Source organism: Neolamprologus brichardi, chromosome 3, assembly GCF_056152115.1.
Source record: "Neolamprologus brichardi isolate AB-2024 chromosome 3, ASM5615211v1, whole genome shotgun sequence".
NCBI classification, from domain to species: domain Eukaryota; kingdom Metazoa; phylum Chordata; class Actinopteri; order Cichliformes; family Cichlidae; genus Neolamprologus; species Neolamprologus brichardi.
In genome coordinates, this window is record NC_142106.1 from 40340526 (window position 1) to 40364107 (window position 23582).

Genomic DNA, 23582 nt, shown 5'->3' on the forward strand with positions numbered 1-23582 from the left:
GACTTGGACATTTGGTCACAGCAGATAGAACAGTATACCATTTAACATCATCAAAGCATGCTAAACAGAGAAGGCACAGTTAACTCTCAGAGGGCCTGCTATTTTCATGAACCATTTAATGTGGCCTCCAAAGACATTACTATAATTTATCATTCTGAAGCGTCACAGAAAACCCTTTTTGGAGAGCGCATGCTAAAAACCCTAGTTTGCTTCCCATTTTCTCCCTCCAAGTCTGAGGCAAAAAGCCAAATAAATCTTTTTCTTTTTTTTTTAGGCCTGTTTGAGGAGGAATTTGGGGACCTGAACCTTCTCATGGGGAAATCCATATCAGCAGCACACACACACAGGCTGCTCTGGTTTAAACAAAGTGTATTTTTTTCCCCTCACCAGTTCTGCTTTTCTCATTGCTGCTATATCGGTCACTTTTATTCATTTATTTATTTATTTATTGCCTCACCCAGTCGATAAATCCATTCAGTAGACCCTAAAAAGCTTGTGTCCCTATGCTCCTCTCGCCGAAGCTGCAGAGAGTCTTTGAGAGGAAGAAAGAGGCAACTGGACAAAGCAGACAAGGGGGAACACTGGTGGAAAGGAAGGGATAAATGTCCCTTGTGAATCAAAGATTGCTTGTAAAAAGACAGCTTAGCTCCTGGCCCGGAAACCACGTAGCTAAACATGTCTTTTATGTAGCAAAGGGATTGCTGAGCAGATAACCCCCGTCAAGTATCGAATCTTTCTGTGCCGCCATCGTTCGGAGAAAGGAAGGGGGGGAAATCTGGCAGCATGAATGCAGACAGCAGCACAAAGAGTTGACTGAACAATTATTAGGTTTCACCAGGCTTGACTGGTTTGTGTGCACATGGGAAATTCTTTAGCACATGGCAATTAAACACGGGCGGGTTGGGAAGGGCCTTCAACATGACCCAATTTTGACATCAAGCGGTGGCAAGCAGCGCCATGATGATGTTTTGGTGACTTTTGCGTAACTTGTTTTACAAGCTATTTGCCTCTGCCATGGGAAAACTCAACAACAACAAGTGTTCGCCACAGACGCACACAGCCGAGCACTTTTTCCCCCTCAGCTTTGTTTTATGGGTAGTTTAGTGGTTGACTGTGGAAAAACCACACGTTGTAATGGAAAGGCGTTTATGTTATAGATATGCACAGGTACGCGCTGTGTATTGTTGCACGTGAGTTTTTATTTGTTCCTGACGTTTTCTGAGAGTTAGAGAGCAGTCCAAATATTTGACACTTTTCTTTTTCACACAAACTCCAGACATCCTTTTCCTCTTTAGAGGCACTTTATTAGTCTCCACCCTCCAGAAATCTAAGCTAAAAGTAATAATGCACTCATTGTATTTATTAGATTTAAATTTATTTCAGTCCATGTGACACATGACACATCTCAAAGTCTGCCATCAGATATGGTGAGGTATTAGCAACCTTAGTGCGAATGAGAACTTGTTTCCTCACTCTTCTCCATGTTGACTTTGGCCAACACATGCTAATCTGAGCACAGGCCAGAGGGGAGTAGTCTACCTGGGATAGAGTGTCAGAAACCTATCGGGAGAACGATATAGCACGAGAGAGAGGGATATAATTTTTTCCTCCTTCTACGAGTTCTCACACCGGCCTTTGCACTTGCAAGATGTTGTTTTTCACCCTGAGCATCTCAGTCAGCTTCCAAGCTTACATGTGCCCACAAATAATGTTACTTGCTATTAAAAATGACTGAATGTGCACAGCCTGTGCAGAGATCGCATTTATTCAGCAGAGCCTGCCACCATAACATCACACCCACAGCCGCGGGGCAAATGTGCAACCTAAAACGATGCCGTATGGCCTCTGTCAGCACTGTACTCTGCTTCACGTGACACTTCTCAGAGGTACTGCAGCTTCATATCCAACTCACTGATTTTGGTCTTGCTTTGCCACCGCTCATAGAAATGCAATCTATATAGAGCGTTAAGGGTGGTGAAGAATTTTCATCCACTTTTGTATATTAGGAAGTCTCAGAGGACTTTGCTGAATAGACAATATGATACTCTATTTTTACCTTTACCTTTAATATCCACCTCAGCGGAGAATTAAATATGAAATAATAAAGAATTTTCAGTGATTTCTTTTAATTTAGCAGCACGGTCTCAAACTGCAACTGGATCCGGCGCTGGCAAAATGTAGATTTATGGGTTTGACATTCACAAGAGTACACCGGCTCCTGTGGGACTCAGTGTTTCTTTGGTTTGAATCTTGAGTTCCACTGAGTTATGTCGTGTTATTCCCTGTTCTCACTCAGAAGAAACCTACACCCTCATATTACTGAGCCCTGACATTTGGGGTAATGCAGATGCTTTGCCAGCTCCTGCCAACTGACCTCCACCTCAAAAAAAAAAAGTACCTCCCAGTTCGTAGGTGGGATAGCCAACAGCGCATGACTAACTGCTTTAAGAAAACAAGTATATGATCAAGTCTATGTTACACTGGGGATCCGCGAAACCCACACATGTGAAAGACTTTCCCTCTCATTTGTTATGCTACATGAAAGTCCGTGGGAGCTGACAGCAAACGCATGCTGGTGCTGAACGAGTCATTAGCGTGTCAGTATGTTTACGAAACGCTCCGTATTACTTAAATTCAGATTGCACGTGCATTTGGATAAGTCATCTTATCTCTGGTACCAAATCCCACGGCACAACATACTAGCGTTACGCTTCATTTAATCAGCCGAAACGAGCTTCCTGCTAATTCCTGTTTCATCTCCGTTATTTTTTTTCTTTATTTATCCCCCACCACCACCACCACCACCATAGCTATTAAAATGTTTCACAGTAACAGCGCAGGTGGGAAGCATGCTGGGAAAGTAATTTGTTTGAAGTTCAAGGGCAAAGAGGTGATGGGTCCTTTCACATCTTTACCATTTTTAACAGTGAGACACTATCTCTACCTGAAGCACCTCAGATCAGTCAAGCTGACGCCTGGTAAATCTGCTGTGAAGGGAAAGTCTTCAAAAGGCTTTATTTGTTTTGTTTAGACTCAATGGAGATAACCTTGACAACACACTGCTAACTGAATTATGACCATAAAGTGGATATATATGATTTTTTTATATATAAAGAGGCCTTGTCAACCATCACTGTGACTGAGTCTAACTCTGCTCAAGCATCAAAACTATAAACATGACATTTATGAAACAGCGCTCAAACACCGGGGAAGCAGCGAGAACACTCGGAGGTGCACTTACGAAACAGTAAATATTTACAATTCACAGAAAAGGAGGAAAAATGACATCAATTAAACAACTGCAAATCTGTAACAGAAGCATAAGATTGAACTTTGAGTAAACGTTGACGCACAGCGGAACATTTAAATATGATATTCTGCAGGAGTGCACTTCTCGACGGGTTCATGGCACAAATATGCATTCAAGTTTTAGAATATGTTGACGTTATACAGTGGACTCTGTGGCTGAATTGCCATGCAACTGCCATGGCAGGCGGTAAGTTCAAGCCAACATACAGACAAAGTCAAGTCGTGGTGAAGAGTTAATTTTGGGTTGCTGCACCGGTACGAGAAACTCATGAGAATTGGAGATGCTTCAGATAGCAGCAGGGCTCATGGGAAGTGGCTCATTAACCTGGATCCCGGCAAAGCTCGGCATGACGTCACGATGGCTGATAGAGTCTGAAAAGCTGGATTTGATTTAAAGCATTACACCCGAGGCTTTGCTGTTGCTTTCTTCTTGAAGCAAATTCTTCATTTTAGAAAAGTTCAAAGTGTGGGCACACTTTAGAAAAACTCATAGAACAAGTAATCTAGTTAATATCACAAACGCGGTAATGTCTATAATAATAAAACCGACATTAATACATGCAAACATGTAAGCATTAGAAAACAGTTAAAGTGCAACTTGACAGGCTTTTTGTAAAAACGCATCAGCTTGATGGTACATTGGGCACAAATGAACTTTATGCTTTCATGTTTACAAGTTGGACGTGTAAAATATGCACGAGGTATTCTGCTTTACAATCTCATAACATTTCCACTCAGTGGGGCGGATTCATTAAAACCTAACAAACACAACTGTACGCATGCACTGAAGCAACCCATCAACCTCAGAGTGAACAGCATGAAGCCAGATGAATGGCATATTCAGCTGAGATAATCATCAACAGTGTGCACCAGAGCAAACAGAGTGCTACTCTTACCTTTAAATTGGTGGACAGATTTAAAAACATTATGACTTTTATACATGTACACTGTAACACATATGTTTAAAGGCACCATTATGCAGTTGTTTGCTTCGTGCCACCTATCCTTATTACAGGAACCCAATGACAGAGCCCCGGTGGCCTAATGGATAAGGCACTGGCCTCCTAAGCCAGGGATTGTGGGTTCGAGTCCCATCTGGGGTGAAGATTCAGTCCTTTATTACTCACATCTCCTCACCATTTAAAACTGGTTGAAATTAAGCACAATCTTCTAAACTGTATGGTCATCAACAGTATTCAGATAGGCTGTGGTGTTTGGATGATGCTCAGCAAAAGCCTGAACTTGATACAAGTCAGCATGGACTTGTGTTTTTATGTTCTTCAAGCCAAATTCAAAAGCCTCCCATCCAAACATTGCAACAGAGATCGAGACTCATCAGACCAGGACACCAAGACAATCTTCTATTGTCAAATATGACAATAGAAGATTGTAAGTCTATGCAAAGTGTAGCCCAGGTTTGGACTGGGCTATACTCAACATGTCAAATCATGTCAGGATTTGAAATGTTAAGAGATACTTTTTATTCTCCTTACTGCTAAGAATTATTTAAGTTCCTGTTGCTTTTCTACCAACCCAAAGCAGTCTGGCTTTTCTCTTCAGACTTGTAATGTCACTGAGAAGGGCTTTTTGTCCAGAGAACAACCACTCACTGGATATTTTCTCTTTTTGAGATCGTTCTCTGAAGTGAACCAAATCACCTTTCTTGCCCCTTCCTCGGTTTTAACTTCAGTAGGTCATCTTGACCATGTCTAAAGTACATCACTAAAAGCACTGAATTGTATATAGCTTGTCTTGTCTTTCGTCCTGTCTCCTTCCCTTCACCCCCAAACAGTCATGGCAGATGGCCGCCCTTCCCTGAGCCTGGGACAATTGGTGGTTTCTTCCTGTTGAAAGGGACTTTTCCTCACCGCTTTCGCCAAGTGCTTGCTCACAGGGCGTCGTCTGATTGGTGGGGATTTCTCTGCATTATTGTAGGCTCTTGACCTTACAGTATAAAGTACCTTGAGGTGACTGTTGTTGTGATTTTGTGGTTTCACTCATCACTACATTTGTGATTCCAAAATATAATATAGTTTGATAATGATTATTTTCCATGATATAGTGATAAACCAGCTAGTAGAAGTACGAACCCACATTTGTTCTTTTGCAATATGTTTTGCAGCCTTTCACAATGTGTCAAAATACCTGCTCCTGCTGATTTCTGACTGTGTGAGGGACTGGTTCAACAAATAATATTATTTCCTGAATGCATCACTCTGTCTTTACCCTTGTAAGCAATTCCTAATATTACACATAACCTGACAGCAAGTTTTCAAAGTATTAAAAAGCTTGCAAGGTTTTCAAAGTGGCTGACAGAAGAAAAGCAATTAGATGGGCACGTATTATATTTATGTCTTCATCTTCTGAATTTAGTCCCTCCATTTAAGACTAAAACTAAGGCCTATTTTGAGGCCACCACGCAGCATTAATGCCGTTTATCAAGCTGTCAGAAATTACCATTTAACGAGGCGTCTAGCCTGCTTGAACTGTATCGTATGACCAACCAATTAAATTAAAGTGCACAGGGTTGTCTGTCTACTGCTGGGTTTTCCAAGCCTTAACTGTGGCTTACACAGCTGTTTCTACCCTCTTCTTCATCAGATAGAAGGGGAGGGGCTCTCTCGAAGCAATACCGTCTGAGCTGCGACCAGACGACGAAGCGACTTTCTGCGTATCGATTCACCTTCGCTGACATTGATGCAGTACACGCATGTACGTTCACAGGTAGGCTAAATCTGGCAAGCTGCCGCGTGGGGCACCGTACTGTTTGTTGTTATTTCACTGCGTGTTCTAGATTAATTGCATGCTAAAGGGCGGGAAAAGTAATCATAAATATTGTGGAAAAATAGTATTACATAAGCTGTAATTAGAAAACCGCATTCCACACTGTTTTTAACATCACAGTCGACAGAGATTAAGAATGAATGACCTCATTTCATTTTATTCCACGCTTTCTTCCTTTATTAATTGAGAAACGACACATAATAACATAAAAACATTTCCCAGCGCCGATCGCCAAGCTACAAAGGCTCTGTGGTGGCATGTTTCTGTGATACTCCATATTTGTACTCCGAGGGGGGTGATATCAGCATATTCTGCTGTCCAGTTGTGTTCACAGATGTTCAATAGCACATATGTGAGTGCAAAAGGGCTGGAATAATTGCTCAGCGTTTTTATTACCCTCCCTGATCTACAACATGACTCATTTTTTACTTCACATTTAGCAGAGAAGTAAGAGCTGCCAGACAGTACGCAAGTCCTCTGTTTACTGGTTGTCATCAAGGACGCCAAGAGGATTTGATGTGGGACATTATGATATCTTAAAATGAACCTAGAAGAAGAGGCAGTAAAAAGAAACATTAAGAAACACCCAGAAAAGGTGTATCAGCCCATTGGACGGGAAACACAACAGTCTGATCCAACCGACTGCTTGGCGTACCCTGTGGGGAGTCTGGGAGCATGCATCATTTGGCCAGCCGCTGGGCAAACCCAGCTTGCCTCCATCACTTTTTCCACTTTGACAAATTGCCTGATTCCCCGCTGTCTTTGAATAGCTTGAGGGACTGCCTGCTTGTTTGTGCTGAAACTACATGGTTTAAAAATTGATGAGCGGGCGTTTCAAATTATTAGCGCTAATAAATGTTTACAACCACTGTAAATAATTGAACTTGAAGTATACAAAAAACCTCAAAAGTCCTCCTCAAGTGTTCTCAACATCTCTTGAATGTTTGAGCCTCTCTGTACACAGTGATGCATGTTCAGTGTGCAAAAGAAAAACTCTTTATGTAATACCTTTATGCTACTTAGAAGAAAAAAGACAAATGAATGAAAAATAGAAAAATACAGCTATTATTTGTAGTCAAGTGTTAGAGATAAGCTCATCAATCTCTCCACCTGAGGAAAGAAACTGCTCCGAAATCTAGTGTTACATCAGGGAATACTTCTATTGATCGCCAGATATGAGCACTGGGAACAAGCTGTGGTTGGGGTAGGTATTATATTATTGGCTTCCCTTTGGGCTCTGCAGCTCATCGATATCGCAGTTTACCGAGTGCCAGTAATATTCTGGGCAGCTTTAATGACCCACCGCAGAACCACCGATCTTGAGCCATTTCCATCCCATACTTTGCTCATCTGGAAAGAGGAACACGACACAGGAATTAAGCATTCTGAGGTTTCCTTAATGAGTTCAGAGCTTGCGTTATTAGGATGGAGATGCATGATGGTGACAGATTCACTTTGACACCGGAAATAAAACTCTTCGCCTACTCTACTTCAGCTCCTCTGATGCAAACAGAGGTATGTGTCTTTGGCTTCTTTTTCCAAAAGTAATGTGTCAAAGCATCCTTTCGGAAGACACGGAGTGAGTGAGTGACTGATTGGGTGAATGAGACTCACGTTGAGTAGAAAGCTACTATACGTCCAGCCCATCTGGTGTTAGGTTGATTTCTGAGCACTTAAAGATTGCTGACCTTCGATCATTGTTTGTCTCAGTGTCACCAGCCCTTCTACTGATAGAAAGCTTCTCTGTGATCACCTACAATCTGAATCAGGATTTGCCATTTTTGGAGCTGTGGAAGTGATCATTACACGGAAAAGCTCAAGCTGCAATCAGACTGTGGACTTAAGTAAATGATGCATATAAACAAAACATCGGGCTCAGCAAAGGCCATCCATGTATTGTTTCTAGAAAAGCCCATAAATAGCGGGTAGACTATATCAACAATAGTTGGCATGACTTCCACACACTGGCAAAACTATCGCTTTCTGCTGTGGCACACCAGCCTGTTTTATTTGCAGTGACTATTCTTATTAGGCTGATGAAATACAGAGCAGCAGCATCTGTGACCCTCACCCATCCTCCATGCCTGCGAGGCCTGACAGGCCTGGGGCACAAAGCCACAGGCAAGGGAGGCGGGTGCAGCAGCATGTGGGGATCGCCTCGGGGGTTCCTAGTTTTCTTCTCTCTGGAGCCCAGAATTTCCATGAAAGCTGGCATCGTCAAGCTATACTGATTTGAATTTGATGACAGACACTGGAAAGCCATTCTTACAGTGAAAAGAAATTAAACATGTACTCGTTCAGACAATTGGGTTAGACTGAAATCTAAATCCGAGAGCATGATGTTGAGAAACACTAGCAACATAGTTACCAGCCAATTAATGTAATATTACAGTAATGTCACTGTAATAGTTATTCACGCTGATGTACCACCAGCAACGCTTCACAAATGGCAAACAATGACTACTTTAGACGCTTCCCCAGGAGAGGCATTGAAAGGGTATCACTTGTCTGTCTGAATACTAGCAGGTCAGGGATGAGTATGCAGGCTCATGAAGAAGGAGACTTCAGTAGTTTTCAGAGGGAGCACAACTTCAACTTTCAATCTAGTGTCAGAGGGCACCCAGTGCTACGAGGCAGAGGGTTTATAAGTCGTCTTTTGTGGATGATTTGCCACCCTGCTCTCACATAAGCCTGCCGGATCCTGGGAGAGGGAGCATCAAGGCAGACCAACAGCAGTGATTTCACACTGGAGGTTACAGGGCAATGTGAGCAGAAGCTGTGTTAGCATGCATCACGACCACCAAGATGAATATGCGGACATCCGGTTAATCGGCAGGAGCGTAGCATGACGTTTTATAATCATCTTTGCAGAATCTTTTTTGCTCCTACATTTTGATCTAAAAAACTGTGAGAACTAATTTCCCAAATTAGGAACAAGAACGAGCACGTGAGCACATGCACGCAGGGCGAGAAGCCCTAACGAAAGGCATAAAGCCACACTGCTCTAAGGGTGCTCCACCTTTAATAATTTGTATCTCATTGTTCAGCGTTGTGCTTTGATAATGCCGAAAACGTGCCAAAGAAGAAAGCATGTCAAAAAATTCAATAAAAGGAGACAATTCTTTTATTAAGTGGTTGGGTGTGCCACAGGCTTTCAAAGTTCTGGTGATGGAAACCTCTTCATTTCCAAGTAGTAAGTGCACAAGCAGCCAAGACAGGATCTCCATGCTTCCTGCTTTATTCCACACAAAATGACGACTGAGGATCACCGCCAGGAAATGTTTCGAGGACACATGAGACGAACCATTAGGCAAGAGCATTTGGATTCTGGTCCATTCCTTTGGCCCCGTTCTCCCAGCCTGAGGTGCTTGAATCTCCAGCAGAGTGCTGTTGACATCGCTCATAGAAAAATCATGTGATCTGCTCTCCATTATGAGCGTCCCCTCAGCTTAATGTATAGTTAAAAAGAGAAAAGTGCGTCACCCTTTCAAAGCCCCGCAGTCAGTTCCAGTGCATTCAACAGAGCGACTTCACCATCTCCCGTAAAAACTGTTGTGTCAAATAAAGAAACCATGTGTTCCCTGCCATTTATAACCCTTGTGTAAATTTAGAAAATTAAGGTAAAAGTACCACTTGTGATGATTCATCCCGATAAATCACGTCATGTCAATTTATTGGGAATGATGTGGAGTCGGAGGTGAATGAGTCAGGCTTTTCATGCATAAAATGACCCCGGCAAGATGTTATTCACTATCTCAGGGGTCGGCAACATGCGGCTCCAGAGCCGCATGCGGCTCTTTAGTCCTCATACTGCGGCTCCGCGTGGTTTGGGAAAATAAATTAGTATTTAGCTGAAGTGTATTTTATTTGTGTTTAGTTCTTTTTTTTTAACTTGTAGTTCTAAATTGGAAGATTATTGTGATATTGAAATATAAAAATACAATTATATTCTATTATTTTTTTATCGCTCAAAATAAGAGTCACACTCGCGGAAGCCGGTGTACCCGCCGAAACGCCGTGCATTTATCGAGACTTTCAACCCCAGGTAGGCCAATTATGGATCTTCGGATCCACATTATGTCAGCAGCTATTCTCCACCATGAACTATGTTAAAGACAAACACCGCTCACGCCTGACAGATGACAGCTTACAGTCCTGCTAGCTTTGCAGCTCACAGCCCGACATACACCACCAACAACACAACAGCACAGATAGCGCAGACGTAAAGGCAGCGAGGCATGATTGCGGGTGTGGCTCAGGTGCGTCCGCCTCCCCTGCAGCGGCGCTGCAGACCACGCCCCGCCGCACGCATTAACCTGGTAAAATACATATTTAGGCAGAATTTTGCAAATATTTATTTTTAATTTTTCAGCAGCATAGTGCTTTTTTACCAATTATTTTTTAAAAGTCAGGTCAAGGCTCCAACTGCCCAAAGGCGATATAAGGGTGGTGGCTGAGAACAGTTTTTGTTTGCAGGATCATTTTAGTTCAGGTTGGTGTCTTTCCTTTTGTTATATTTCTTTAAGAGTTCAAAATGTGTTGATTACATAAATAAAATGTAATTTTCTCTGTAGCACTTCATGGATTTCATAAGCAACACACCTTAGTTGTTCACACAAAGCATAAAGGTAAAAAACAATATATACAGTGTTATCTTCATTTTAGATGTCAAAAAGTATTTGCGGCTCCCAGTGTTTTCTTTTGTGTGGAAACCGAGTCCAAATGGCTCTTTGGGTGTAAAAGGTTGCAGACCCCTGCACTATCTGGAGTCCACTGTTCTTTTTTATGGCGATATACTTATATGCAATTGAACAGCAATCAAAATCATAATTGCCTGTTCACCTTTGCCTCCAGGCAAAGTTTCCTGGGCTCCAACATTGTCTCCGACCTCACGTGGTCACAAAAACAGCCTAACCGGACTCACTTAACCAGAAGCAGCTGGCCTCAGTGGCTACCTGGAAGTCTGCTTAGCTTTACCTATCACTCAGTGATTACATGGCTATTAGTGCACCTCCCACCACCAAACCACACAGAGGGCTTAACTCAAAAGCTGTCAGTGATTAATTACCAGTTGCCTCTACTGAGGTGAGGATATCTGAGGGGATTGGCATGACTGTAACTGTATCAGGCCAGAGGGATTACAACTTGGCGAGCCAGAAAGGGAGACTGGAAACCAGCGTGGCCACAAAGAGTTGAAAAGGAGCGATTGGGTGGAGAAAGTTGGGACTGGTTTGAAACGTGTGTATTTTCACTGTTGGTAAAGAAATCAGATCGAGTCAGGAGACGACAAGGATGAAAGGAAAAAAGCTGCATGTGCTTATGATTGTGTTTTGCAATCTAAAAGACAGAACATCCAGCTGACGTGGCCCCCTGCTGCCCTTCTGCACTTGACAAGCACTACTGGGTATTTTTTGGGGGGGGAGAACAAAGTCCCACACATTACAAGTAATATGTTCCTGTTTCCTCAAGAGTGCTTCAGCCAGTGTTTTGCTGCCAGGCTTTTTGAAGTGTTAACATCAAGAAATGCTGCAGAGTGGGGAAAGGGGGCTGCGCGGGGAATTAGGCGTATGGGTGAGTAAACAAGAGAAAGTGCAAACCACCAGTGCTTGCTGACGGCACATTTTATTATGGTCCCATTAAACAACAGGCCCTGTTTGGAATGCAGATCCCAGGGAAGGAGAAGGTACATGCACATTTTAAAACAAGAAGAAGGAAAACAGCCCGCGAATGCTGAAACAATTATTATAAAGGGACTCGCTTCAGTGTAGAGCACGGTGTGGGTGCGACTGGAGACATTCTCACATCATGATGGTTTCACAGGTTTGATTTACTCCCTAATCGTAACGGAGGGTGTAAAATACGTTTTCAGACAATGTGAAGCTCAGGATAACTGACTGTTGTTCAAAGTGAGTAATTTGGCTCTGCAGTTTCTTTGCTGGGCTCCCCACCACACACTAAACTCACACTAAAACTCAATCCATATGTTTTAATTTACGCTGTGTACCTTCTTGTCAAAACCTGGCACTCACACACACACTTACTCTGTCTGCTGGCTATTTTGTCAGACAAACGTGGGCTATTTGGAGATCTGGTAAGCTCACGTTTTACCACTCTACACTCCAAATATATTTGTTTTCACTATTCTTCATCCCTGATCAACCTGAACCTTTTTCCCTGTAACATTTTTTTTTCTGTCTCTAATGTAATTTTCTGTCTCCTTAATGGCGTGAAAAGGCTCGCCCTGCTCCTCACTGGGTAAGTGAAAAAAACCATAGGAGAGAGTGGCAGTCTCCATTTCTTTGTCTTACTGAGCTATTAATCTATCCTGCAGTCCATGCTAGGTTAGCTTTCTGTGGGTTTAGTTAGTTTCTATCCGGATCATTTAACAGCATATGCTAAACCCACCTGTTTGTTCCTTTACACATGGATGCCGACCTCATCTGACTGCTTGATTGAGGTGTCTTAGCTTGCTAGCTTTGTCATATAAGACAAAATAGTGATTTTTCACAGGGAGCAAATGTGTCTGCACGCGATGTAGTGGGAGGTGGATGGATTATTAATATTAAATTTCATGCCATTCCATCCGAGAAGTGTTAACACGCTGGTTGAGGAAGGGGAAAAGTCTAGCAATCAGCAGGAGTCATCCTCTGTGGGCCGTAAATGTCAGTGTGAAACGTCCTTCTGGTTGAGATATTTCAGCCTGCACCAAAGAGATGGACCGACTGACAGGCACTGCCATCCCAGGAGACACATCTCTAGCTCAACTACAGACTGTGCCAGTTTGCAGGGGAAAGTTAGCCCGTGTCAAAATGGTGTTTGTCCCTCAGAAAGTAATAACCGAGTAATAACACAAAGCGATACCCTTCCTCGCTGTACAGCACCGGCAAACCCATCGCTGTTTTTTCTCGCCAGGAGTGACATCAGCATGAATAAAACACAGTAGAAGTTCACAGTCGACTTTCTCAGATAAAGACAGCGAAAAACTTCCCATGATTCAGGAACAACCTATAAAATATCCCCAAGCTATGGACCATTGCTCTGTCTGTGTAACCACTCCATCTTCTTTGACAGCAATAAAGTGAAGACTGTGAAAAGCACATTACGGTCCTCCCCTCAAAGAGAGTGAGGGAGAAAAAAAAGACCTCATCTGAGCCACAGGCTGTCTCCTACACAGAGGAGAGGCTAGATATTGAGTGAGCCCATTCAGAATTCATAGAGTATAAAGTTATTTGCCTGGAAAGAGCACGCTCCAAAGCACTAACAAAGTATTACTGAAAGTTGCGTGCGTAATACGCTTACACTGCGTGAGCGTTTGGATTTTTAAGCTACGCTGCAGATTCTTCAAAGTACACTGATGATATATGTGTTTTGTATGAAATCATAGTTCAAAAAATAGATGGGGGTTGGAGAGGGGGGGGGGGGGGAATAAGAGACCACAACTAGCTGCCAGCTTCCAGGATCAAGCTCGGAGCCGTCTTGGATTTTAGCGTCGTCTCGCTTCATTTGATGTGAAATGTTTGCATTGTTTTATTCTCTGCCCCTTTACAGAACTGTGGAGGGAGAAAATAAATAGCAAACATATGACAGGGATTGAGAACAGAGAGCCGCCTGATTGTGAGTGTCTCATTATGGTTAATACTCGCAGTGCTTCTGGCTCATTAATTCAGGCATGCCCACTCTGCAGATGAGACATTTGCAGTTGATAGAGCACTTGTGAAAACTGAAGATTAAGGATCTTTCGTTTGGGATTATCACTCGCGCTAGACTCGTTTCTTCTTGTGCCCGTGTCTGATTATGGTATATAAACATATTTTTTTATTGCGTTGCTGTTCATATTTGGCAGGGTGAAGGAAAAAGAAAAAAAAGGGGGAGGTCAGGGGGTTGAGGGTCAACAACAAAGCACTTTCTTTGGTTGGGATTCAACACCTTAATTTCAGACCTGCAGCGCAGATGTTTGCCAATACCCGAGAATTTTCCATGAAACCTTCCAAGCACCACTATGCACTGTGACTTTTTCCAGAAAGGTCACCTACAGTATGTTCACACTTACTGTGTAACATTCCCAGCTGGAGTTGACTGAGGCTGATCCCCTCTTCATCAAACTTTAAAAAGTTGTGAAAACATGTCAGCGTCCCGCAGCATGCCGTCTACCTAGTGGTTCAGCAGTGTGCCAGGAAGGAGCGCAAAGGTTCACGGGTGGTTCACTGAGAGCATGGAAATGTTACTAGAGTGCTTTGTAGTAACATGCTATTAGACCGGCCATACAGCGTACTTCATTCTGACATCAAGGAGCAATTCATCCCATCTGTCGGATAACCATTAAGGAGCCGGGAGGAGCTGGTGACCTTTTGAACGCATTACTCGAGGTGCTCATATTGATATTTGGCACATGTATGAAAAAGCATGTAAAGGTAATTAAAATAAGCCTTAAGAAATCCACAGGATGTTACTTACATGTAAAGAACATAACTCCACAATGTCAGCTGAGAAAACACAGCCCTGTTTTCGGCTTTATGACGAAGCAGTTTTCAGATGATGGATGGACTTTAACTGGGTCATTTAGCCTATAATGCATATTCTGTCAACTTTTGGGCAAAGACTGAATCCTTTACTTTATCTGAGAATCAGTTGAAATAGACACATTTTATTTATCACTGACAGTATATAGCCCTTATCTGACACCCTGGTATCTCTGTATATGTCTGGACATGGAGATGTGACATTATTGTAGCTGTTGAAAAAACAGAACTGGTGCCTGAGTCATTAACTGAATGTGGGCTTAACAATCAGACTTTTAGCTTTAATTCAAGGGGATGAACAAAGACGTTGCATTAACTGTTACAAAATCGCAGCAATTTTTACGCACGGTCCCTCATTTTCAGGGACTCGTGAGCTATTTTAAGGGCAGGTGTGAGAGATTTTTTGCAATTTTCAACCCCTCAAAGTCCCCGATGCCCCCAGAGTCTTCACTTTAAGCTCATGTTTATAACTGTAACTTGGTAAACAGCTAAAATAACAAGAAATGAGTCAAACGCCAAACATATATCCACCTAACTGCATGCAAAAGGGAACCCTAATGGACTCATTAATTTCTTTGAGCTGCACTGCCATCTGGATTTCACCTTATTGGCTAATGTTGTATTTTTACCTGTTTTCTGTCGGTGCTATTTTATAATTTCTATCTTTTCTTCTTCTTTTTTTTTTTTACTGCAGTGAAACTGGAGCTGTCAATCACACATTCAAGAGCAGAACTGGCTGTTTTTATTTTTTATTGATTTATTTTTTTTCCCTGAAGGCTAACCTACACTGATGCACAATAGTGGCTTGGCAAACATTTAGAAGTAAACCATGTAAACCATAAACCCACAAGTTCAAATCCAGAACATTCCCCTTGGCAACCCCCCCCCCCCCCCCCCCCCCTTACGATGCACTGGCAACCCAACCTCGGCTCAGTCCTAAAATGACCAGAATGCTGAGCTACACTGGAGGAATAAATGTTTCCATCTACTGGTTAGAAATGTGAATTTCAGCCTCCCCCACTTCTTCATGTGAACAAGGGAGCAGGCAACATCACAAGTCGGACAATCTCTCAGCACCTCTATGTATAGACGGCTGTTAAATGCCTTTCTTTCTGTTAGGTGCATTGAGCGCTCAGCTGTCCGCATCCTTCACAGGAGACCTCCCCTGAACTATCAGCACTGTCACGTTTCATCAAATTCAATGAAATCAACTACAAACATGCAAATAAACAAAAAACCTGTCCTAGAAAAGCTTCCATTCATTCTCACACCAGCCTGTGCTCGGAGTCAAACGCGCTTTAAAAGCCAGTACCTCACACTCCCACATGCAACCCCGCGCCCGCATCGCACTGGAAAAGTAGTTTCCTTTACCTGGAGGGCAATTGCATTCAGGTGATGTTTGTCTGGCTGTCCGAATCTTGACGAAATTCTCATAGGAGCGCTGAAAGGTGAAAGAAAAGCATCATTTTTCATTCATTCGCCTTTTGAGTGAACCACAGTCCATTTACGCGCAAGTGAAGGGCTCAACAACAAAGTGCCGGAGAGCCGAGCGCATAAGCCAATCTTACCTGAGAGAGCAGCTCGTCCACTCTTTCCTCTATCAGTGAATTGAAATCCTCCACGGAGTAGCCGGGGGCACGGGTGAAGGTGTGCTCGCCTTTGGCACTCTCCAAATCCACAACTCGGTTCTTGATGTCAGCTCCGCTAATGCTCAGGAAAATGCAGAAGGCGACGGACGCCACGGAGCAAAACGAGGAGAAGACGTTCAGCGCAGTCGTGCGGCAGTAGTGTCGCTTCTGCCGGGGCGACACTTCTTTCTCCATTTTTTCCATGCACTTAGATGCTCCTCTCGCCACTGCGTTCTCCATTTAACTAACAACTCCACGCGCTGCTGAGAGCAAACCGCATCTGGCGCGGAGTCACCAATTTATGGCACTCTGCTCTGTGTGAGTGAGTGAGCGAGCGTGCGTGTGTGCGCCTGCAACGCCGCGTTCACGTACGGTGACTTTGTGGTGACAGCGACAGATGGATGAGTGGAGCGCCGCTCAAGCTCCAGCCGAGGGAAGTCAACCTGCGTGACGGCGTGCCGCTGCTGCTCCTGCAAACTTGTTGCACGGAGCTTTGCAAAGTGGTCTGCAGAGGAAACCGCTCTTATGCACTCAACAGTAGAGAGGGAGAGCGTGGAAGCGGGAGGCAGTGCGCACGCAGAGGACACAGCATTAAGACTGAAGCCTTTCCGTGGCGCAGGCATGCTCCCCCCCTCACGAAGGCAACAACACGCCTCCAACTTGTCCCACTGATTAACATAATTTATTGGCACACTCCTTTTGGTCTATTTCAGCCCAGTGGGCTACAGTTGCCATTAGCTTGTTGATAAGAAGTGATGATCAGTAAGGACAGGGACACATTTAGCCACATTTTTTTAAATTCAATTTAAACTTTTTGCAAAAATAGCCCACATGATTACTTGAGTTAAACTGACAGTGTGCATGATTCAGCGGCCTCACCCTCCATCTTCAAGCTGGTGGACACTACAAACTCTAAATGTCCACTCTGGTCCAACACTGCAAACTGTGGGTGCACTCCCTATAGAAATATGAAGGGCCCATTCTAAAATAAGAGAAAATGACACTTTGGGGTGATTATACAGTAGTAAAAACATAATTATGTATATTCCATTGCAACAGTGCCTCCCAAATCCTACACAATGGACCTTCAAATCAGCAGTGGGCGTGTTTTTTTTCTTTTTCCAGAGGAGACTGCTATTGTGACTTAGATGAAGTAAGCAAAGTGCCATGCACTGCACAACCGAATCAATATGTGGTCACAGGTTACAGTAACAGTATGCATTCTTGATTTTATGACATCCGCCTGCCTAGAGTGAGCAAATTATTGGTTTTGGGCTTCAACAGAACAAACAGGGTCAAGCAGCAGTGCAGCATGATGAACATCTGTGCGATGAATGAGGTCTGCTCAGGACTGAACTATGTTTGGGATAAATGCTGCATTCGGCTCTAAGACAATGTTACATAAATAATCAATGTGGACGGGGGCGACAGAACAATAAAAATATACAGTAGCTCAATGCACTGATCTCTGCATTTAGCTATTGGATGCAAGCAACTGACCTACAAAACTGTATTTGTATCAAATATTCATACGGCTCATAAGAAAATATGAGCAGAATTAAAGGTTTTAAAAATGAAATATCTACATCGCAGATGGTTTCAGACTTCCTCACCACCCCTGTGCACTTGTTTTTTCAGTTTCATTGCTGTGCTAAAAAAAAATAACTGCTTTACTGCTTCCTATTTTTCTTTTGATTTCATGGTAACATCATTGTCATAAATCTTTTTTTAAACCACAATAAACAAAAAAAATGAAAAAATGAAACCCCAGCCTATCCACAGACACACCCCTGTCAGACTGTGCTTGGTTAGGTCACAATTACAAAAATCATAGAAGTTAGCCTGTAAGTAGGTCTAATAATGTGAAAATGGGCCTCTTTGTTTAGGCATCATTTTGACACTTGACAAACTTGCAGCAACTTCCTCTTACAGACAAATGTAAGATCCACTGTGTATAAAAAAAAGTTCACTCAGATAATCAATATTAGGTAAACAAGGCCGGCTGTGTGGTGCACGGCCTTAAGAGGCCAGCATTCAGACCCCAGAGTTTAACGAACAAGTTCGAGTCTCTGACGGTCCGTCTGCTACAGCGGGGTAGGCCGAGCGAAAGACGAAGCTCCGGGCTCCTGGGCAGCACGGTGGCACGGTGGCTAGCACTGTTGCCGCACAGCAAGAAGGTCCTGAGTTCAATTCCAACATCAGGCCGGGGTCTTTCTGTGTGGAGTTTACATGTTCTCCCCGTGTTTGCGTGGGTTCTCTCCGGGTACTCCGGCTTCCTCCCACCGTCCAAAGACATGCAGCTTGTGGGGATAGGTTAATTGGATAATCCAAATTGTCACCAGGTGTGAATGTGCGAATGAATGTGAGTGTGAATGGTTGTCTGTAACTGTGTGTTGGCCCTGCGACAGACTGGCGACCTGTCCAGGGTGTACCCCGCCTCTCGCCCTATGACAGCTGGGATAGGCTCCAGCGCCCCCCGCGACCCTGAAAAGGATAAGCGGAAGCGAATGGATGGATGGATGGATGGAGGTAAACAATCAAACAAGTCATTCCTTTTTAGAGTCAGTGCAGAGCCACATTAATTCCTTGTTTTGAGACCCCTAATGTCATCTATGTTCTTCCTTCAAAGAGCAAACTCTCCTCACATAAAGTTATGTGAAAAACAAACTTTGCACGATGTCCTTTAAAAAACTAACTTAAGTCTCACTTCTTCCAAAAATTTAAGAAGGTAAGTAGTAGAAAGGTGCTACGTTTGGCCATAGTGCACTGCATGTTCGACAAAACCCAAACACAATCAGCACAATCACCTCAAACCAACTATCAAGCACGATGATGGAGGGGTGATGATTTGGGCTTGTTTTGCAGTCACAATGACTCCCAAGCAGCGCAGGTCTACAACAGAACGACTGAAAAAGAAACAAATCAAGTCAGATTTCAGTCAAAGTCCAGATTTCAACCTGACTGAAATACTGTGGCAGGAGATTAAGAGAGCTGTGAAAGGACAGGATGAATGCCCGCAGAGGTCAATGAAGTGAAGCTGATAAAGTCAAACAGAAATCTGTTACTTCAAGTTATTGCAGCGAAAGGTGGTTTTACAAGCTATTGAAACATTAAGTGTATTTAGTTTTTCATAGGACTTGATTTAGGTTAATAGCCCTCAGTTGGGGAATAAAAGGCAACAAAGTCCAATAAAAGAATGCCTATTGGTACCTCGTGACCCCACTGTCTACTCCACATCTGGACTGTTTGAGTCCTTCAATTTTGATAAGGTGTTAATCAACATTCTGATAATTCTCGCACTCTGCATCAACTCTAATCCACATCCAGTAACAATCTAATGCATCTACTGGGCTATGGTAACACCATCTGGCTTACTTGTGCCGTATTCATCAATGCAAGAGCTCCCCTTATTATGCATCACGTGCAGAAACACTGACATGCAGAGTGCTGTTAGTTTGAATGAACAGCCGAACTGTCGGTCTTTTTCATTTAATGATATTTCCTGATTTTGTTCATGAGAACATATACTGCTCAACATTAAATAAAAGGCACGCCACTCACAGTGCAGGATAAGTGCACCAGTTTCCTCCCATGAACATCAAATCTATTTCTCCACATGCCTCACCCGTTTCAAGATGCCGAAATTAATTCTGAGTAATACTGAATAGAGAATTATTTTTCTCATTTGCAGTCAGAAATCCTTAATGGCAGAAGACTTCAAATATCCATAAACCTCCCCATCCTCCTGACTCCTTATTCCAAGGCTCTTCTTTACAGCTCTCTTGCATTTTAATGCAGCTCCACTCCAAGTCAGTCAGAATGAAGGAAACGCGCAGAGTCCACAGGCACAGCTGCAGATGTCCAAGTTATCGGTGCAGATCTGACACGGTTTTCTGTATTTATGTTCCAACACTAATCGAGGATTTTCTGCAGTAGTTTGTTTTCTGAAGTGGCGCTTGACCCCGCACAATCAGCACTCGAATCTCTGGCTTGTAACCTGAAACGAAAACTACTGGAGATCTGTATCTTTTAGATCAAAAAGTTATTGGCAAAATCTGCCTCAAGAGAAAGAAAACACACCATTTTTGGAGAGTGATTGTATTTTTATTTTTTTAATTGCTTTCACTATTTTTGTGGAGTCAGTAACCAATTAGAAAACTCTGAATTCATCAGGTGACAACAAAAGTGGAAAACTGGATTTGCTGTTTTGTTGCATGATGTAACGCTTCATCCAAGCACAAAATCCAGGAGTTTTTTCGTCCATGGTAAATACTCACATGGTCTTACAGTCGAGCTTAGTATGTTCATTCAGGTGAAGCCTCCTCAACTGCTTAAATCTCCCTACTCTGCTCTTAGCTTTGTAGCACAAAATCGCCACTTTAGAATCAGCAGATGAGGTCCCGTGTCCTCGTGCAATTCCCAATCTCATCCCGAGCGAAAGTCTAATCAGCCAGAGCTGGGAGAAATGACACCTGTGCGTTAGGGATAGAGCCCATTTTTATAGATGGGCAGTCTGTCAGCAGCTTGTATTTCATCCAATTTACTGACTAATGTGTATTGACTTAAAAGGCACTTTGCACAAGAATTCATTAAGTTAGCCAGCCTGTTAGGCTGATAGTGTCCAATTAAATAAATACAAGGCTCTTCTGATGCTGCGAGTTCATTAAATCGTCTTTTCTTTTTGTTCTGATGCTACTCCCAGGCTCAGTACTGGAGGTGTTTATAGTGCAGGTCTTTGCACCTTATATGAAACTGGTGGGTGGTCTTCTCTGGAGTTTTTGAACTATAAGACTCTTATTTGGAAAGAGTCATTTTACATAACTTCTACGCAGAGTGGTTGGTTATATCAAACATCAGCCCAGTGATTGATGATCATGCCAAGTTCCTCAAGTCTGACTGAATGTAAAACACTGCTTTCAGTTTCTATGCTCAATTATCATACACAAGTTAGCTTCTGTCTGTACTTGTTTTACATGAGTCCTTTCTCTAATCTTTATCTTGTATCGTTTATTGTGGGGTTTTTTTTTACTGTGTATCTTTAGACCACGCCAAACATCAAATTAAACATCAGCGTAAATGAAGTTTCCTTTGTTTTTGTTTTTCAAGGATTAATAAAATGAAAAAATGAAAAAATGAAATGAAAAAACAGTTTCTTTAATCTAAAAAGAATATCTGTGGAAGGCCTGTGGCCACACAAATGGATCAGGTGTAATTCTAGAAGACAAGATGTTCAGTGTTACAGCAAAGCTACTGCTGAATGCTGTTATATTATTATTCTGAATTTTCACTGAAAACGTCAGTGACCCGACACAGTCACCTGAAACCAGACGTGGCCGGTATTTCCTCAGATATCCAATGTACACTCGCCGACCGCTTCACTGGGTACACATGTTCACCTTCTCCTTCACCAATATCTAATCAGCCAGTCACATGGCAGCAACTCAGTACAAGTAGACACATAGACAGGGTTAAGATGACCTGCTGAAGTTCAGCTGAATTTTAGTGACTTTGAATGTGCCATTGTTGGTGGTGAGTGTTTCAGAATGTGCTTTGAGCTGACAAGAAGACAACAGAAACTCAAATAAGCACTCATTACAACCAAGGTACGCGGAAGAGCATCTCTGAGTGCACAATGTGTCAAAACATGAAGCAGATGGGTGCTGCTGTCAGCAAGCCAGATGGGACTCAAAAACATAATATTTGAGGAGAAGAAACAGAGGCTACAATTTGCACAAGCTCACCAAAATTGGACAACAGAAGACTGGAAAAATAGTGCTGGTCTCATGGATATATATATGTATGTATGTATGTATGGATAGATAGATATTCTTTTTGTTTATACGCCTTTAAGTTATGTACCAATCTAGCACCAAACTGAATCAAGTAGTTTTACTTGGTCCTGTGACTCTGGAGAAAGAAGAGCAGGTCACTTATGTAATTGTAAGGTTGATGTTTTGATCTCTGGCTACTGTTGTCTGTATGTCAAAGTATCCTTGGGCAAGATATTGAACCCTGGGTTGCTCTCAGATGCATCCACTAGTGTCTGAATGTTAGATAGAAAGCACTAGAAAAAGAATGAATGAATCTGGGTGAATGAGTCATGTTCTAGAAAGCGCTCTGAGTAAAAGAGTAGAAAAGGTGTCATATAAGCAGTGTTGGGAAGGTTACTTTTAAAATGTATTCCATTACAGAATACAGAATACATGCCCCAAAATGTATTCTGTAACGTATTCCGTTACGTTACTCAATGAGATTAACGTATTCTGAATACTTTGGATTACTTAATATATTATCATGCTGTTTACAACTACATGAATGTACTATTGCTGTGATTTATTACTGTTACTGAAGGTCCGCGGCTCCAATCCGTAGTAAAGGGACCTCTGGCTAATACGGTGGGTTCTGTGTCTGCTCGTAGCCGAAAACTAGCTATACTTTGTTGTCTGGGTCAACCTTGCTAGCGAGAGACAGAGAGAGGCATTGAAAGGCTGCTCCAACGGAACTTATTGTTTTTGGAGGAAAACACGAACACGGTGTACAGTCGAGTCTTAATAGCTTACTTACAACTGGGCTCGTCAGGCACTCTTCTTGGCTGCAGTGGTTATTATTATATTTACATGCTTCCAGCTCCCGTTTTTGCTCGACGACAGCTCGTACTTTTCCTTTTTCTCCCTCTCTCGCTCACAGACACATAACGTGTATGGCAGTCCATTCTCCCTGCAGCACGGACTACACTGCCTATGATGCTACATTCTTTAGCGCTATACCGGTAGCATTCTGCCTATTAGCTTAGCACACCATCAACAAAAAGGCCTCTCTCACCCAGGAAACACGCAGAGAGAGAGCGTCACCCTGTAACCATGGCAACCGTAACGCTGCCACCTGGAACAACAGAACGTAGCTGTCAAGCAAAACCCAAACAGTCCTGACCCGCCACAATATGAAACAGGAAAGTACCGCGTGTAATCCATTTATTTCAACAAAGTAACTGTATTCTAAATACCACCTTTTTAAACGGTAACTGTAACTGAATACAGTTACTCATATTTTGTATTTTAAATACGTAACGGCGGTACATGTATTCCGTTACTCCCCAACACTGCATATAAGCACTAATCCATTTACCATTTAGAAAGTTTTTTATTACGGATGAACTAATTTATTTGATTCTTGGTGTCAAGAAAGACTACAAGTGAAGTAAATTGTGAGTCATGGGTCTTTTTTTAATGCGTGGGCGCCATCTAGTGAGGGATCATAGCATTACACCAGATCTGACGAATTCAAGACCTAATTTTTAGATGTGTGCTCAGGACCATACATTCTGTGGATAGGTCACATGGGG

General features: G+C 42.7%; 1 protein-coding gene and 1 non-coding gene across 2 annotated transcripts in view; one reads left to right on the top strand and one right to left on the bottom strand.

The window, feature by feature from the left end:
• col25a1 (collagen type XXV alpha 1 chain) overlaps positions 1–16817 on the bottom strand; it is a 154556-nt gene extending 137739 nt beyond the window's left edge. The window contains exons 1-2 of the mRNA XM_087837642.1: positions 16181–16817; positions 15984–16053 (exon numbers count right to left, since the gene is read on the bottom strand). Of these exons, the coding sequence (XP_087693768.1) occupies positions 15984–16053; positions 16181–16480 (370 nt within the window). The 5' untranslated portion in view covers positions 16481–16817. The remainder of the gene's footprint in view (positions 1–15983; positions 16054–16180) is intronic.
• On the top strand, positions 4340–4412 carry trnar-ccu (transfer RNA arginine (anticodon CCU)). Its single transcript has one exon. It is a non-coding gene; the product is annotated as a tRNA-Arg (tRNA).
• Positions 16818–23582: the final 6765 nt, after the last annotated feature.